The 17,252-nt window shown below is 39.1% G+C and overlaps 2 protein-coding genes across 2 annotated transcripts in view; both read right to left on the bottom strand.

The window, feature by feature from the left end:
• Nucleotides 1-867: 867 nt before the first annotated feature.
• Nucleotides 868-9,041, bottom strand: retsat.2 (retinol saturase, tandem duplicate 2). Its single transcript, XM_046040623.1, has 11 exons — nucleotides 8,826-9,041; nucleotides 8,153-8,335; nucleotides 7,602-7,843; nucleotides 5,483-5,684; nucleotides 5,197-5,394; nucleotides 4,971-5,090; nucleotides 4,254-4,392; nucleotides 3,028-3,137; nucleotides 2,726-2,895; nucleotides 1,448-1,607; nucleotides 868-1,352 (listed from the first exon to the last, which is right to left on the bottom strand). The coding sequence occupies exons 1-11, from the start codon at nucleotides 8,980-8,982 to the stop codon at nucleotides 1,204-1,206; spliced, it is 1,830 nt and encodes a 609-aa protein (XP_045896579.1). The 5' UTR covers nucleotides 8,983-9,041; the 3' UTR covers nucleotides 868-1,203.
• A 467-nt stretch (nucleotides 9,042-9,508) lies between these two features.
• nmt1a (N-myristoyltransferase 1a) overlaps nucleotides 9,509-17,252 on the bottom strand; it is an 8,873-nt gene continuing 1,129 nt past the window's right edge. Inside the window, exons 2-12 of the mRNA XM_046041650.1 lie at nucleotides 16,069-16,174; nucleotides 15,417-15,561; nucleotides 15,177-15,295; nucleotides 14,591-14,682; nucleotides 14,339-14,455; nucleotides 13,536-13,706; nucleotides 13,350-13,458; nucleotides 13,085-13,255; nucleotides 12,815-12,979; nucleotides 12,571-12,708; nucleotides 9,509-11,576 (exon numbers count right to left, since the gene is read on the bottom strand). Coding sequence (XP_045897606.1) covers nucleotides 11,556-11,576; nucleotides 12,571-12,708; nucleotides 12,815-12,979; nucleotides 13,085-13,255; nucleotides 13,350-13,458; nucleotides 13,536-13,706; nucleotides 14,339-14,455; nucleotides 14,591-14,682; nucleotides 15,177-15,295; nucleotides 15,417-15,561; nucleotides 16,069-16,174 — 1,354 coding nt within the window. The 3' untranslated portion in view covers nucleotides 9,509-11,555. The remainder of the gene's footprint in view (nucleotides 11,577-12,570; nucleotides 12,709-12,814; nucleotides 12,980-13,084; nucleotides 13,256-13,349; nucleotides 13,459-13,535; nucleotides 13,707-14,338; nucleotides 14,456-14,590; nucleotides 14,683-15,176; nucleotides 15,296-15,416; nucleotides 15,562-16,068; nucleotides 16,175-17,252) is intronic.

Here is a 17,252-nt window from a genome sequence, read left to right as displayed (position 1 = left end):
CACGTGCTCCCTGTCAATGTCACTGTCAACACATGCTGCGTTCAGGTGCAGGCAATTTACTGAGGTCAGTGCATATATAAACAACATAAATAAACAAATAAAGATGAAAGTCGCCTTTGGGAAGAAGGCTGGTTTCCAGACAATTACAATTTCAACAAAATAATAAGCAAAAAGTGAGTTTACAAATTTAGAGTTTACCTATATTTAATAATTACCTGCAAACTGGATGTTTAATTATACAGATAGGATATTTTAGAAATAAACAAACAGATGGGTGACAAATTAAAGGAAAAAACAAAGTTTCTTAGTATGGAGTCAGGCCACCACAAGCCTCCAGAACACCTTCAGTGCTCCTCGCCAAGTATGTGGAACTCTATTGGAAGGATTAACACGATTTATATTATTCCCTCATTTACACACACACACACACAGCCTTTATTTAAATCAGGTTATCTCATTAAGATCAAGATCTCTTGTGCCTGAGTGCAGCAGACATAAAGAAAAAGTTATATAGCATCAGAGACAGTCACAGACATCACTAAATAAATTTGAAGATATATAATTATGTCTTGTGGAGATGGTGGTGGAGAACATTGTCTTACACTTTACAGTAACATTTTCAAACTCAAACCATTGAGTGATTCCTGGTGCATGGAAGCATCTGCATTTGATCTCTTATCCAGCTATTTTGCTGTAATTTGCCCCCTGTTTGTATATTATTATTGCTCATAGTGACAACATGATTGAGTTGCAGAAATGTGACATTCAGTTGGTGCAAAAAAAATAAAGGTGGCAAAATATCAACTAATATCAGACCAAATATTGTGAAAATATTTCCACACACACCAAAGACCAAACTGCAACCAATTCATTGTTTGTACCCTTTAATGTCAAAAACCTGTTAAAAACTTCATACCAAACACACCACAGGCACAGAGTGAAAGCTCAGACATTACTCACAGTTTTCAAAACTGCAATTTTCAAACACTGAAACACGAATCAGTGTAGTTATGCATTTTTCTAAGTACAGAAATGAATTATTCCACTTCATGTTAGCAATAATAACTCATTTGTTAGACGAAATCTGTCAGTTTATCCGGTTGTTTTAGCCTCCTTATACAGGGCTTTTGTCCCTTCTATGTAATTTCAAGTACTGATTAATTACAGTATATAATGGTACCTCAACAGAATGTTGTCAGGCAGTTACTCCCCTTTCAATTTGGTATTAAGAATTTTTGTTTTCTTTGCCAAGGCGATGGCATCCAGATGAAGGTTGCGGTTGAGGATGACCGAGCCGCAGGTGAGAGCTCCAGCAAGAGCGCCGGCAAAGCCACACAGAAACACATCCTGACCTGCAACACAAAAACCCGAAATATATTGAACTCAGTTCATAATGTAAAGTCATGTCGAGAATTAAAGGATGCTATTGCTGCACAGTCGGACTCACCGGTCAGATAGAGGTTCTTCAGTGGAGTCTGAGGTCTCACCATAGCGTTGAGCTCAGGGCTGAATCGGGAGATGCCATGATCCGCTCCATAGAATTCACCTTTAGGGGCTCCGATATAGTAAGTGTTTGTGATGGGGGTTCCGGCATCAATGTACTCAATCTACACAAACAAAAAAATAAACAGGATGTGAATATTATACATGTTCTTACTAAACCAGGAAAGCCAGCCTGGTTTCAGACTTCTGAATCACCATCCTAATTTGTTCAGCGATTAAAATGTGAATGGAGAGAAACAAAAACAGCAATTCAGTCTAATTATGAGGTTAGAGGAAAGTTTTGAGATTAATGCTCTCATTTTTTAGAGCTTCTTGGCTAAGATAGGCAACAATAACGGTGAGTTATAAACACCATAAATCCAATAACACAAAATAATGTTATAAAATTAGAAATGTGATCACAAAATCATGAATGACTAAGACATAAAAGACTGCATCCTATAAAATGTCCCAAATGTCATACAATCAAACAATTACTTCAAGGTTCAGCATAGACGATCAAGATTTAGGGGCTCTATTTGCAGAATATTTACATACGTTTTCAAACGTGTATAATCATAGCGTTTTCATTACCTTATAAAGTCCCCTTTGACATGGTCCACCCTGTTGCAACATCATGTATAATAGCCCAGAATGGACAAACCAAACACTGGCTCTAGACAGGGCCTTTTGCATGAGTTTCTCAGCCACCATAGTTTCTGAGGCCAGTGCTAATTCAGATAGTTGCAATGTGCAATTTTACTGCTAGATGCCACTAAATCCTACACACTGCTCCCTTAATGAGACTAACATCAAGAATTAATCAAGAAGAAGCCACAGGGAGAGTACAGAGCTTTCACATCACTGATTTAAATTCACACAGAGAGAGAGAGAGAGAGAGAGAGAGAGAGAGAGAGAGAGAGAGACTACATTTTGCAGCTTTACATGTGGTGCAGGAGGTGTAAGGCAGTTGGAGCAGCATAAAGAAAAGCTCTTCTACCTAATCTTGGGAACAAAGGACATACATGTTCCCACATTTCTTGGTGGATATATATAAAAAGATGATTGCAACCCAAGACATGTCGCCCAACAGAAGATTAAAGAGGACCTGCCTACCCAAGCCTACAAAGAACAGTGATGTGTGAGAGCCTTTTTGTTTGTAATAAGTCTCAGTGCGCCATCACATACAGCAGCCAAAGCTAATGAGCTGTGAGAAGGCAACAGAAAGATTCAGAAATGTTACCTTGTCTGCGGTTATCTTAGGGAAGACATCCAAGATCACCTCCAAAATAGAATCAATGAATGCCTGCTTCAGCTCTTTGTAGTCCGACCCTCTGTTTGACACTTTGCCATCTTTCCACTCCTCAAACCACTCGTACTTAGCAAAACTGACCAGACTCAAGGTGGATTTCCCTGATGTGCAGAAAGAAGAAGAGAATATAAAACAAACAGGGTGACATGCTGTTCTGGAGTCAGTTCATTGCTACAACTCATGAAGTTGCACTGTAAAAAATGACAAGCTGCCTCACAGCACAGTTTCTGTACCTGGTGACCTTTCCTCCCAAGTTGGATCTTTAGCAGAGGGAGAGGCGACGAACAGGAGAGGTATTTTTTTAGCAGACTCTTCCCTCTTTCCATTCATGTAGTTCTCCACCCTGTAAAAGAAAACCGATCATTCTGGCGAGTTTGCACGGATAGTTGGGTATACATTTCTAAACAAACTTAATAAACTTATCAGGAATACAATCCTAACAGCATGTTCTAACTGTTTTACAATGCATGTTTCAGTTATACTAAGTTATATATAAGAGATCCTCCACCTGAATTCACTTGGTCAGTCCACACAATAAAAATGCAGCTATTTTATACATTGAATTCCATTGGAGCGACTTTAAGTGCCATTTAATTTTTCATAGACAAGCAGTGTATACTTGCAACATGAAATGCCACATTTTGTGATTTGCATGTTGAGTTTGACCAGAACTTCAAAAACACGTTCATAAGTATCATTTACACTGGGGCCTGGGACATGTCCCCAATACTTTATGAAATGGCTGATTTTGTCCCCATCACTTTTTAAAAGTATAATTTGTTAAAGATGTTCTGAAAAGTAGTTTGCACCTAGAAATGTTAACTAAGAAATGAAAGGTCTATTTGCACAATAAGAAAACATGAAAATGAGAAACAAATGTGCATTGTCCAAAAAAAAAAGGTAACTTTTAACAAAAACAAAAAAACCCTACTGATTCTAAAAATGACCCTAAAACGTGCATGTGCCGATCAGTAATTTTAACAAATTCTGGACACAGTTTCTTCTCGTCCAACTTTTCCATTCTCTCCCTGTGAACATGAAAATCAGCTGCTAAGTTGTGTTTATGACATCTTGTTTCTCTAACGTTAAAAAAGTATGCACTTAATATCAATGTAAGGTTGATTTATTAGCTTTGGTTAACATCGTTAAAGTTATTCCTAAAGTTGTTTCTATTTTGTCGTATTTTAGCGCGGTGATATTGGATAGGCTCGCTGTGCTGACTTACATGCACTTTATACAGTAGATGTGGTTTTGGCGTTGTTCGATTGATCGATATTTCCAAAAATCACATATGCTGAAGACCGTCATCTGAGCCCTTATGTCCCCACCACTTTTCAACACAAAGTGCCCTATGACACCTTACAACCTAAAGGTTTTTTTTAGTAGCTTGGTCTATGTGTGGCCGTAACTCAAATGTGAATTGTAACAAGAATCAGACACATGACGAGAGACAACGTACAGTTCATCAAAATTGTTCTCGGGAAAGATCCAGTAGTTGTCTGCCTTCAGGCCCAGCTCCTCCTTTGTTCCATTCAGACCCACAAAAATACTCAGGCCACCTTCACCGTGCTTCATCATGCTCAGCTGCTTCTGGATAGCTGCATGACAGGAGTGTCACATCACACAGTTCAACTTAACTGACAGCTATAAGTGGGAGTCAGTGAATTAAAAATATGTAACACGTACATCCCTCTAGAGCTGAAATTATTAGTCAATAGGTGTGTTTCCATCCACATGTTTTTTGTGCCACCCCAGTTTGAGAGCCACTTCAGTAGAGTGTAGAGTGGACATGTGAATTCATTTCCACTTTCTTTTGCAGATGTTCTGAAAATTTGGTTCTAATTTGCGCTACATTTGTATAGAAACCAAGCTAGTGAACCACTCCACAAAAGGATTAATCAACAACAATTGATAATTGTTTAACTCATCTGTTAAGGAGAAATGTTAAACAGTATCCAGCTACAGCATCTCAAGTGTGAAGATTTGCTCCTTTTCTCGATTTTATATCATTGTAAATTAAATATCTTAAGGTTTTGGGCTGTTGGTCGGACAAAAAAGCTAAGCATTTTACCTATATTTGGACATTTTGGACATAGGGTCAATTGATTAATAAAAAAAAAAAAAAAAAAAGACTATTAATCAAAACTAATAATGAGTTGCAGCACTTATTTCTCACCTGGCATGGCCTGGAGCTCTTTGGGCAGCAGCATCTGGTAGGTGTTGAAGATGCCAGCATCCGAGATGACCATAGGAGCACGGATATGTACTTCCTCTTGACCTTTCATGACGCTCACACCTAAAACCATTAAAAAACAAACAAAGAAACGAAAGCAGTGAATCTCCTCTCTGTGGGAGCTGCAGGACATGATTGTGTATGGCAAATCTGACGAAATCACACCCACCGTAAGCTTCCTTGGCGCCATTGAACAAGATGCGATTGACTGGGGCTCGAACCAGAACAGCACCACCAGCCTTCTCAATGATGGGGATCATGTGGTAGGCAATTTCACTGGCTCCACCTTTCGGGTACCAGGCACCATTCAGGTAGTGATTGACCAGCAAGCTGTGCATAGAAAAACTGGCATCTTTTGGCATGTTTCCTGCAGATCGGAGAAGGAAAACAAAAACTATGAGCAGAATCCTGAAGAAATAAATTGATTACACCAGCAGAACTGCGGCTTGGCGTACCGTAGGTGCCAAAGATGTAGGCGAAGACAGCCCTGAGGTCTTTGTTCTCCGTCAGTTTATTGACCACTTCTGTGAGGCTGCAGGGTGCCATTCTGAAGAAGGAGGACAGACGTTTGGCCAGGCCGGTGTACACCAGGAACTTAGCCAAGGGGACGGGGCAGAGCTTCAGAAAAGCGAGGAACCAAATGCCCTGCGCAACTTTCTGAAGACAAAACATACAAGACACACAGATGACGGCTATAATTAACTAACTGACCAAGGTTATAACTGACTGACAAAGACACTAGTTTTATTTCCATTGTGATCCCACTTATATTTTCCAAGGTTGCTGTTTAGTATATTTGATGATATGATCCTACAAAGTAAGATGTTTTTTGACTGTGGAACTTTAAACATTTGTAAATTAACTCTGAATACATGCACTGAGGATGGACTTCCACAGGAAGATGGGGAAGCAGAAGGATTTATAGAAGAATACTTAAAGACTGAAACTACAGAGAACCATTTGGGGAAAAAGGCACATATTGGTACTTATTTGAAATTATCTCTTAGGCCCATGAAACAGAAAAGTGAAAGTTGTATCATAATGTAACTCTGTTATTAAGAATCCATCTCCTGTTAATGTTTACTCGCCTTTTGTGTCTTTTTTGAATGAAAGTTCTTCTTTCTTTCCTCCTTTCTTCCTTCTTTTTCACCACTAAAAGTGTTAGGACAGCAAAAACTGCCAAAATTGGCACATAAGTTGAAAATTTCACCCACTACTCAGGCAAATAAAATGGTGGCGCTATAACAATCAACTTTGCGTTTTAGCAATTATCTCAAAAACTTTGCTCCAATGGTCTTCTGCTCTAAAAATGTCAAATTATACGACTTTATATCACTTTTCTCTAAAACCTATTTTTGTGAACTCGTCCCAGACGGTTTTACCAATCGACCTGAAACTTTGGCAGGATCATCTACGGACGTCACTGATCAAAAGCTGTCAAAAGAATTTTGATAAGTCAATCTGTTTTATTTACGTACAATTTTACATAAATGCCCTTAAATCATAATTAGCTTAAGCTATTGTAACCAAACTTGACACGTCTGTTCAGATGCTCAGCAATTAACATCTATATCTCCACAAGTCTTTCTTCAAACGCTACCATGTCTGGCACATGCACGTCACTACCTCAACTTGTGAGAAGGTGTGTGGAAACTGCTTCTCACTGGTAGCTCAGTCAGTAAGTCCCCTACTCTGGAGTTCTACAGGTGCAGGGTTCAAATCCCCAGGTGACTGAGTCAGACTTGCTGACAATGGGGGTGTTCAGATCATAGTAGTTTTCTATTTTATTTGGATCCCGTGACACGTGCTTCTTATTTTTCTCTGCCTAAAAGTGATGTGTAGCTTAAACTTTAAAACACAAAATGTCGCAGATGGGTTGAACATTTCACCCAGTAGTCAGGTACATATAATGATGCTCTCTGATCTCAAGGTGATGCTGTAAAAATCAAGTTTGCGTTTCCGCAATTATATCAAAGTGCAAATTCTTTAATCGCTTTAATCTCTTAAGTCGTCTGCGTCTGTTCTTCTCCTCGGAAAATGTCAAATGTTGAGTTTTTCACAACTTGCTTGGATCCCGATCATTGCCGCTCGTGGCTATATTTTTTGCCTTCAAGTTAATGTTTGCAAACAGCTAACAGCAATTTAAAAAAGTTGAAAATATGAACAGATTCAGTAAATTGACACCACAAAGATAAGGAAAGTGACTTTTCTTTATCTGTGGGTCAAAGCAAAACACTATTGTAACTCAGTCTGGGTAAAGTTATGTAACTTCTCAGCTAATAAGAGGCCTCGCCAATTATTCTGACCTTTGATTTGCCAACCCTTGGGCCCTTGACGATACCAATAGAAATCTAGATAATGAAGCCTCTTTGTGCAAAAGTACAGTTTATGAAAATGTATTTAGTAGTTTTTGCACATTTAAACAAGTAGAGAAAAAAAAAAGGCTAGATGTTACTGAAAAAACATTTTACCCTAAACACTGAATGTCAGTTTTTGTATTGAAGCTGCAGATAATCAATATTTTGTCCTGATACTTTAAACTACCTGACAATCTGTAATGCAAAGAGATCCCACCTTGACCAGCTTCACGTACTCATCAATGGCCTTCTCCTCTCCAGGGAAGCACTTCTTCAGCTCCTCACGGAAGCGGGTACTGCCGCTGTAGATGGGATACCGGCGGCGGTTTTCCGGAGGTCCCAGCACTACATGGTCAAACGGATTCTCCAGAGGCTCCCACTGCAGCTGTCCATTAGTAATGTGGTCTACCATACAGCGGAACGACTGATGCTCCAGCAGGTTGCCGATGTAGTGGATTCCTGAGGGAGGAAGGCAGAAAACATGTGGACGCAGCAGGGTTTTATGTGACCAAGACCTTCCTGTTGGAAGTAAATGTTTGTTGCCTTGAAATATTCCCATCTGGCTACATCCCAAAGACAGAATACAGGAAATGATTCCCCTCACCCAAACAAATGTATATTTGCACAATGTTTAAGTGCCCAAATTTTGATGCTGGGTAAAAAATCTTTACAGAGTGTCAAATGACAAATTAAATGAAACCTTCACAGTGTTTCATTAATTTTAGGTGCAACATATTCATGAAAAGAAACAAGAGGCATCCTTCTCACCAACATCAAACTCAAAGCCCTTCTCAGAGAACGTGTGGCAGCATCCTCCGGCCCGACTGTGCTGCTCCAGGACCAGGACTTTCTTTCCAACTTTGGCCAGGAGCACCGCAAGCCCAAGCCCACCGATCCCACTGCCAATGATGATGGCATCCAGGTTGTCAGGTACTTTACTGGCCACAAAACCTACAGAAAGGACAGTAAAACATTCAAACAACAGCGTGGCTACAGTCAAAATGGCACAACAGTGAATCTGCGGATTCCAGAAAGAGAACAAATATTTACTGGATAGTCGATTGACATAAAATGCATCAGTGAAAACATTACTTCACAAGCTACCCAGCAGATAAAGTAGTTAATATTTGCTCCACCACAACAATAAAGTGATAAACACATTAATGTATCACTAGGGAAATAATTAAATAAAATAATTCTGAAATGGGCCCTTCTGCATAATGAGGAGGCCTTCTTTTACTTTTTGTACATTAAGTATATTTTCATGGTAATACTTTATTTGTACTTTTACTTAGGCAACATTTTGAATGCAGGATTTTTACTTGTAACACAGTATTTCTACACTGTTATATCGCTACATTACGTAAGTAAAATACTTCCTCCACTGCTAAAAGGTTACGACATACAAACAGGCGCAAAAGACATTTGTAATTAAGTTTACCTTGCTTCAGAACTTTATTTTTCTCTTTCTTGTCGTGAACCATCTTTTTCAACGGTTCACGAGTATCCGTCTCAAAGGGGTTGGGCCCGGAGCTGCTGAAGACATATTTTAATATAAATATGACCAAAGCGACACAAATTATCCCGAAAATAATCATTGAGGCTGTTCATAGACCAGATAGATGTCGGCCACTGTGTTCAATTCCGGGTTAGACCCGCCGTTAAAGTACCACCTACATAACTGACAGGTGATAAAACCCAATTAGAGCCATCCTTTAGTACGCGTCAGGCAGTTCTGACCAATCAACATTAAGCTCAGTATGAGAGAGACGCCTCGTTATAAAATCAAGACAGGCGCACCTTCTATGTTTCATAATTTCAAAGAAAAGGTCTGCTTGACCTGAAGTGTCCCTTATGAAGAAATACAATGAACAAAAACTATTATTAATATATATTAAAATAGATAGATACCTTTTATACAATTATTATTACTACTATTATCTGAGACCTTAAGAATAATCTTAAAATCAATTCTTAAAAACAGCCTAATTTTTACAAATCCTACAAATCTCTGTTTTATTAAGCTCAGTGGAATATAAATGTGTTGAGTTTTATTTTATTCTAGTCCATTTTCAATACTTTAAAACACCTGATTTTGTTTAATTACACAGCTGAAATGTCTTCTTGATGTTAATTCTTTATTTAGTTTAAAATGTAGAGATGTACAGAATTATTAGTCAGTGGTGTTAGTAGTTGTACTGTATGTACACAAAAACAGCAATACCTCTTTGTATGGGTATATGTAAACTATTCATCTGATAAGGCAGGGAGCCTTTCCAAACACCCTGTCAGTTCATCATCTGGAGTAATATTGTCAACAAAATTTGCCAGTTGAACCACAAGAATTTTGCTGCAGTTCAGAAATTCTTTACCTTAGCTCCGGTTTAAAACTCATGAAAGATGTAGCAGGTGGACCTTGAGTTAAGATTTGTTGCCAGTGATTTACTGTAACTACATAAGTTGCCGCCTTGATTTGATGGAGTTTAATTTGTGTGAACATAAAAAAAATCCTTTGACAGAACCTCACAGCAACTTCTAGATTTTATTTTTTTGCTCCAAAAAAAAAAAAAAAAAAAAGGAAACTTCACCTGCATCTTCACAGTCTTTTCCTGCATCATAATACCATGAGAGCCACTATTGTTTTACATCAGTTTGCAAATAGAACCAACATCTTACATAAGAAACACTTTAAGTGGGGCATTTTCCCCAGTCATCATCGCCACCAACCCTGCACAACGTCCTGGAAGTCCATGGGCCCCGTTCCAACATCCACCCTCACATACCTTCACTGATGTCACCTGCATGATCAGGGTAGAGCTCTAAATGCTGTATTGAGGTGAAATGCTACCAGCAATGCTCATATTTCATATTACGTAGGTTAATAATATTGTGTTGTCACTTTTTAAATAAAGCTTATAAAAGCATAATATAAGTGATGTTATTTCATTGAATGAGACAGATACAAACCATGATCATGCCTTTATACAGCAAAGAACTAAACACAGGAGGTGCCGTGTGCATTTAAACTTTTGCTAGATCTATCAGCTTTTCTATTTTATTATATTAATGTTCATGATTATTTTCAACACCTGATTCCCTCAAGCAAAGTCAGAATCCTGAACTCAACAAGTCTTCAAAATAACGCTCAGGCACATTTCCCACCTCAACTGAAGTGTTTGCAGACCTTTCCAGCCTGAGAGAGCATAAGGGTGGACATTGAAACGGACACAGTTTAATCAAGAGGTGTCATTAAAAATCTGATCCCTGCTGACGAAATGTGTTCTCGTCTGCAACCATTCTGATTTTTTTTTTGTTTCCAACTGAGCTGCTCCATTGTAATCAGTCTTCTGTTAGTGCAGTAAACTGGGGAGGAGGGTCATGACAGATGAGACAAACTCCATAAGACGAATGCCAACTCTGGCATAAAAATATTCAAGCAGTGCTAAAACAACTCCATAATGATTGACAGAACAAAGGGTCTGATGAAAATTTTCTTTTTGTTTTTTTTTTTTTTGTTTTTTTAAAAAGAGACACAGGGTCAAGCATGACAAGAGAAATCTTAACAGAAGCCCTTATCTGGTGTCCACTTTTGGTATTTATTACCTCACCTTTTTTAACCTTTTCCTCTTTAAAATATTTTTTCATCATTTTGATTTTTCATTTTTGTTTATCTCTAAAACTGAAGGATGACAGATTTATTTTAATTGCAAAAAGCACTTCCAACGTTTAGGAATAAAATAAAACCGTATGTTCTAGTTTGTATGTGTTAGGGCATAATCCGCAGTAATGTTTGATATTATTTACATGTATTGTATGTTTTTGTAGGTATGCCAACAGTGAGTGTTTGGTATTTGTGCAAACTGTTCTTGTGTATGTGTGTGTTTGGTACAATCAAGACAGCTCTCAGATGAAATACAGTTGTTTGGGATGGTAACTACATTGGCTTAAGGTCCATGTGATCGAGGGAGAAGGAAGAGCATGAAGACTCTCCCTGCCTCCCCGCCTGGCAGCGGTAGTGCAGATCAAAGTTCAAAAGGTCAAAAAAGTAAAAATGGGCGGTGGGTTTTCAGTTCCTGAAGCAGGAAGTCAGTCCATCCGTCAGGTGGTCAGTGCGATGGTGCGGTCTCCTGGCCTGTTGGTGACACTTGTGTGTGTGTGGCGTAAAGGGATGTCACTGCAGCACCAACCCAACCTGAGAAAAAAATAAATAAAAAATGTGGAGCTGTTAGGAACTAGTTACAAGCACATTTTTTGTGAAACTTTTATAGTTACAGGGTTTCTGCAGGGTTCACCAAGTGACATTTAAGAAGTCTTAAGACCTTTTTAATACCACAAAGATAGCTAATGAAGACTTCTTTAATGGTCAAACCGGCTAAAGGACAAAAGCATGGAAAACCAGTAGGGACGGTAGGGCATGGATTCATTTATTATATCACATTATTTCAGTATTTCTCAGCAATATAAGAATATTTATTAATGATATAATAAATTTCACTAGTAGAGTACACATCTCCGCCAAACCTGGTATCACCAAATGGAGTATGTCTGTAATTCTGCATGTAATCACAACAGATTTCTTGCTTATCATCGCATGTATGAAAGCAACAAAGCTTTACCCTTGTGAAACGCACTGCCAAATGAAGAATATCACATAACTGATGATGACCCAAGCCTCAAATCCTAACTGGTGCTTCGGAAAGCGCTTCATTCAGTTTGACAGTTCAGAAAGTTTTACAGGTACAGTGTGTGATCGGCACATTAGTGGGATAAGAAGAATAACTGAGAAATATGGCGTACACTAGAAAAGACATAAATGAGGTAATTTCCTGCTGATACCAAGTAATGATGTAATAAAAGTAAAAGGCAAATTTAATGAATATCATTAAATTATTATGGAGTGAGAAATCAATGGTGATTTAAAAACAGCAGTCAATAAAATGGGTTTTAAAGAAATTGTGAATCACCGCAACCACGAGACAGTGTTTGCTGACTGAAACTCCATGAAAAGGTTTGCGTGCACGATTCACCGTTGCAACAATCTGACTTTTGTGTGTAACGTCTCCCGGCAGCCCTTTACAGGCTACGCAGGTAACGGCAAATATAAAAAGGAGAAAACTAAATTCCATACAGATACCCCTGGCTTATGATGTTGACTTTAGAAAAAGAAGTCGTCCCGGAAAATGTACCTTTTCTGAACCCATGCTGGGACACTTCCAATTGTACAGGTAATACTGTAGATTTCCATCACCGATGCCGAACTTAAGCTTCTCCAAAAATGTCTTGTTTTCCATTAGATCCAGTGCATTGAAGACGTCAAACCCTTTCTGCATAAAAAGATAAGAAAAAACAAAAACAAAAAAAAAAAAAACCTCATTAGTTTTCGGGGGGTAGACATTTCAGAGAACACACACGGACTGAAGAGGAACACACCGATTTGGCCAGGATGAGGGCATCAGACATCAAGTCCAGCAGGGGGGTGGTGGTGTGCACATTGTAGAAGGAGTATGCCGCTTTTAGACTGCGGTGCACAGGGTGGTTCATAATGGTAGATGGCAGTGTGTAGAAACTCAGGAAGTCAGTCACCTTACCATTGTTCTGTCAAGAGAACAACATACATTTTTATAAAGCCTGGGTTCAAGACAGAATTATTTAAAAGGAAAAACATGTTTCTGGAAAAACCTCTGCAATATATTTTTTTACCTCCACCAGGTAAGTGTCAATAATATTCTCCCGGGGCAGCAGCCAGTGTTCCACCTCTTCCTGGTTCATGGCAGGCGCCAGGTTGAACTGGCTCAGGTATTCACGCAGGAGGCGATGCACCACCGGCACATCCTTCTTGGTCATCGGCCGCAGACCTTGAGTCTTAGGAGCCTGAGGGGAAGAAGACAGTTGAGGGGAACAATAGAGGCGTGGCAGAGCAATGTTGTCCTTTTGTGTTTGTCAAACTTGTGCTTTTTCCACTGACCTCAGGCAGGCGGTACAACTTCATGGTGCGCTGCATAGTCATGTTCCTGCTCAGGTGGGAGAACTTCACCTCGATTAATTTGCGTGGGTTCAAAGAGCGGTGCCAGTACCTGTGCAAAGAAACTCTAAGTACAAGCGAGATGGGTCTGTGCATACAGCATGTGAAGAGCCATTCTGTCAGACCCACCTGCATGTGCCCACAGGTTTGGGCAGCACCACTCCAGCAGTGTAGACAGCCTGAAAGATCCCCTGCAGGTTGACCCGTCTGGTGATTTCTCTTATCAGGACTGGGGCAACTCGTTTGGAGCGAAGCTTCTTGTGGACGCAGAGGAAATTGATCTCAACCATTTTCTTTTCGCTAAACATCAAGGAAAACGATTCATTATGCGAGTACCTCAGCAACAAACTCTACAGTGAATTTTGAGAAAGCATTTATGATAGTATTGAATACCATTTATGTTATAATTACTAATCACATTTGTTTGTTCAATTTAACCATAATATTCTATTCTACTTATTCTATTCAATTCACACACACTGTTTTTATAAACTCACAAAATTTCTATATTGTAATTTATAAGTGTAAATCATAAGACTGTGAAATATATGTACACCGAGTGGCCACTTTATTAGATACACCTATACAATCTATTTATATACAGTTCAGTAAAACAGTTCTGCTATAACATCTACGTACCTTTACAAAGATTATAATGTTCAGTTTTTTGGTGATATTAAGCAATTGGTGATAGTAAGCAATTAAATTTTATGTTTATTACTGAGGCCATAGTCAAAGATGGTGTAGTACTGGACTACATTATATTGAGAGGTGTTTCTAATTTTGTGTCCTCCCCATTTACGTACATGAGAGGGGAAGTGGAAGTGAGTGAGATAATTAAACAGAAAAGTAAATAATCCTACTTTATGTAGCATGTGATATAACTGATTCAATGCATTACACTTTCATGCTGCACTGTTGTGTTCACTTACATGTCGTAGATACAGATGGAAGCAGGAATGGCACTGATGAAGCCTACCAGCTTCTGGTTGGAGTTAACTCTCACCCCACAATGCCACTGGGGCAACCAGCCAGGGGGTCGCAGGGCCCTGAGAAAGAGATAAATCAGATTACTGTGCTGCAATCTGAAATAATTTTTTATACAAAGTGTATCCAATGAAAAACATGTTGTTAGTATTTTAATTTAACATCTAGGTACAATACAGGAATCAGAAAATAATTACCAGAGCAGGAATTCAGGGGAGTAGTCAAATCGGAACATGTTGTCATCATCTTCAACATAATTCTCATTCAGAAGCGTGTAAAGCTCCTTCAGCTGGTTTTATAAAAAAATGACAGTATTAGACATATATTCATGACCTTTACAAAACACAGGAGAGTAATGTAGAAAAAGATAAATGAACCAGATCAAAGATATTTATGAAACATACATGCTAATGCTCTGCCAACCCCAACCTGTTTTTTTTTAAGCACTAATGACAATACAAATAATATCATACATTTAAAATCTGTAAAATTTAATTTCAAAACGCATTACTGCTCGTTCTCGTATCTTATCCTCTTGGTATTAATATCAAAATGAGGCAACAAGTTTGTGTTTGAGTACACAAGCTACAACTTTGTTTTCTTTTGGATTAAATTTTCATTGTTTTGCAGACCTCAGCATTAGTGTCCAGCTGCACTCTGACATAACAGATGCAACAATGAATGATGGACAAGTTTAGATTGGCCCTGAAATAAAAACTAGCTAACTAAAACAAAAGGGTACGAAATTGTTACTAAAAGATGTGTGTTTATACACTCTCCTACCACAGCAGGGTTCCCCAAGTCGAGGGTGTCCCAGCTGAAGCCCTGTGGGAGGCTGTATGGCTCTTCACGAATGTTGTCTTTGTCAGGTTCAATGGAGCCATGCGATGTCACGGTCTCCCCTGAAGGAAAACAAAACGGTTTCTGACAGGAAGCACAAAAAAACCCACGATACATGACATTCACTTGTTTGTGGGTTTTTACATGTTAGAGCAGAATTAAAAGCCTTGACAAATGTCATACCTAGCTTGGGCACGGGCTGTGTGTCCCAAAACTGGTAACTCCTCCGAGTTGCCTCTTCCATGGTTTTGGCAGGGCCTTGGCCTACAGAGAACAGTTCAATGGCCTTTTGGATCTCCTGTAGTTTATCAGCGGGCAACGAATTCACCTATTTAGAAAGTCAAGAGGAATATTTTTGTTTGTTTTTTTTAAGAGAAGCACACAGAAATCAATACTGTTAAAAGTCCATCCATTTTAGTGTGAGTTGTTAAGACTGAGGTAGATAAGACACGTAATGATGTGAACATGCAGGTCTAATCAGCAGAGTGCTGCATTGTGAGCTAGCAGTGTGTAAATCTCTATATGCCACAGTCCCCAGTAGTATGCTTACACCAACTCAGCCATGAGCACTACAATACCCAGCCATACGTCAGCAGACATTTTAACTCAGTAAAGACAGACAGTTCGGTCTGTGGATTACTATTATTTAGGAAACTGTATCATGATTTCTGTTTAACATCTTTGAGAATCACCTTGTAGCAGAGCTGTAACCACTGTAATGCCAAACTTTGGTGAAATCACACCTGAATTAGATTGGTTTTGTTTTCATTTTTAATGTTAGGTAATTTGATGGTTTAATTTAAAACATGCCATTTCAAAAATAAAAATCATTTGCCTTGGCAAGGGGGTCCTGAACTGCTTCTGTGGCACCAGATTTCTTCTTCTTTTTCTGCTTCTTTTTCTTCTTCTTAGCGCCAGTGTCGTCACCCAGACCTCTGTCACTAAAACAGGACAGATATAGAAGGCAACCGTATTAGTCTACTATCCCAGAGGAAAGCCACATCCTGGTCAAAACGTATTATTTTACATGTCTACATGGAATACCCTTTCAACATGAGGAAGATTAAAGCCACATTATACACACCTTTGTCTTAAACCACACACACACACACACACACCTTATCAACAAGTCAAAGTCATAAAAAATGAAAGTTATTCTCCCTGCTACCTACTAACACCATTTCATGTTTCAGTAGTGAAACAAAGTCAGTTTTAGTTTCATAGGCTTGGTTTGAGAACCATTTCTCAGTGACAGAATAACATAGTGGTTTGTTTGCCTTGACAGTGTCAGGTGTAGCTCTAGGACAGGGAACAAAATAACTACACCAGTCAATCTGCAAGACAAGCATGAAACTATCAGGACACATATGATGTGCTAGAAAGATATGGACTGTATCCTTCTTCATCTCCTTTATCCGCTGTATATGCTGATACAGGAAATCCAAAAAGGGATATAGGACATTATTAAAAAATCACCACACACAGGTAGTAAATCCCCATTGTCTTGACCTGAGGAGCCTCACACCCCCACCCGGCTATCCCGTTTTCTGGCCTGAGAGATCGCATACTTACAGAGGATAATCTCATTAGTGTCCAAGAGGGGAGAGAGGCCAAGCACTGGCCTGTATTTGTAACACCAGCACAGATGGTGAATCACATGACCTCTGGAAGAAGAGTGTGTTGGGTATATAGGCGTGTCATATGTACGTACAAGAGGTCAGTGACAGACTGGGACAATGGACAACAAAACATTCAATAGTTTGTTCCACAGGCTTCCATTTCAACAGAGTAGACCGGCTAACAACAAGAACTATTCTTTGTTCCTGTGTGTGTGTGTGTTGGGTGCATGGGGAGTTACATGTGTTGCTTGAAAAGAGCAACAGTGAAGCTGCTTCACTTCAGTTAATAAATAGTGACATCACTTTCCCCTTACAGTAGTGGGGCGTCACGTAGAATAATATATTCTACGTGACGCCCCCCCCCCCCCCAACTTTTACTGGGGGGGGGGCAAGAGTAAGA

Source organism: Micropterus dolomieu, linkage group LG02, assembly GCF_021292245.1.
Source record: "Micropterus dolomieu isolate WLL.071019.BEF.003 ecotype Adirondacks linkage group LG02, ASM2129224v1, whole genome shotgun sequence".
NCBI classification, from domain to species: Eukaryota; Metazoa; Chordata; class Actinopteri; order Centrarchiformes; family Centrarchidae; genus Micropterus; species Micropterus dolomieu.
Note: the sequence above shows the minus strand (reverse complement) of the source record. Positions and strands in the feature narration are given on the sequence as shown.

Coding starts and splice junctions, on each gene's coding strand:
- retsat.2 (XM_046040623.1), bottom strand. CDS start 8,982: ATGATTATTTTCGGGATAATTTGTGTCGCTTTGGTCATATTTATATTA. Junction 5,395..5,482: donor CTACATCTTTGGCACCTACG/GTACGCCAAGCC, acceptor TCCGATCTGCAG/GAAACATGCCAAAAGATGCC. Junction 1,353..1,447: donor GAAGAACCTCTATCTGACCG/GTGAGTCCGACT, acceptor TTTGTGTTGCAG/GTCAGGATGTGTTTCTGTGT.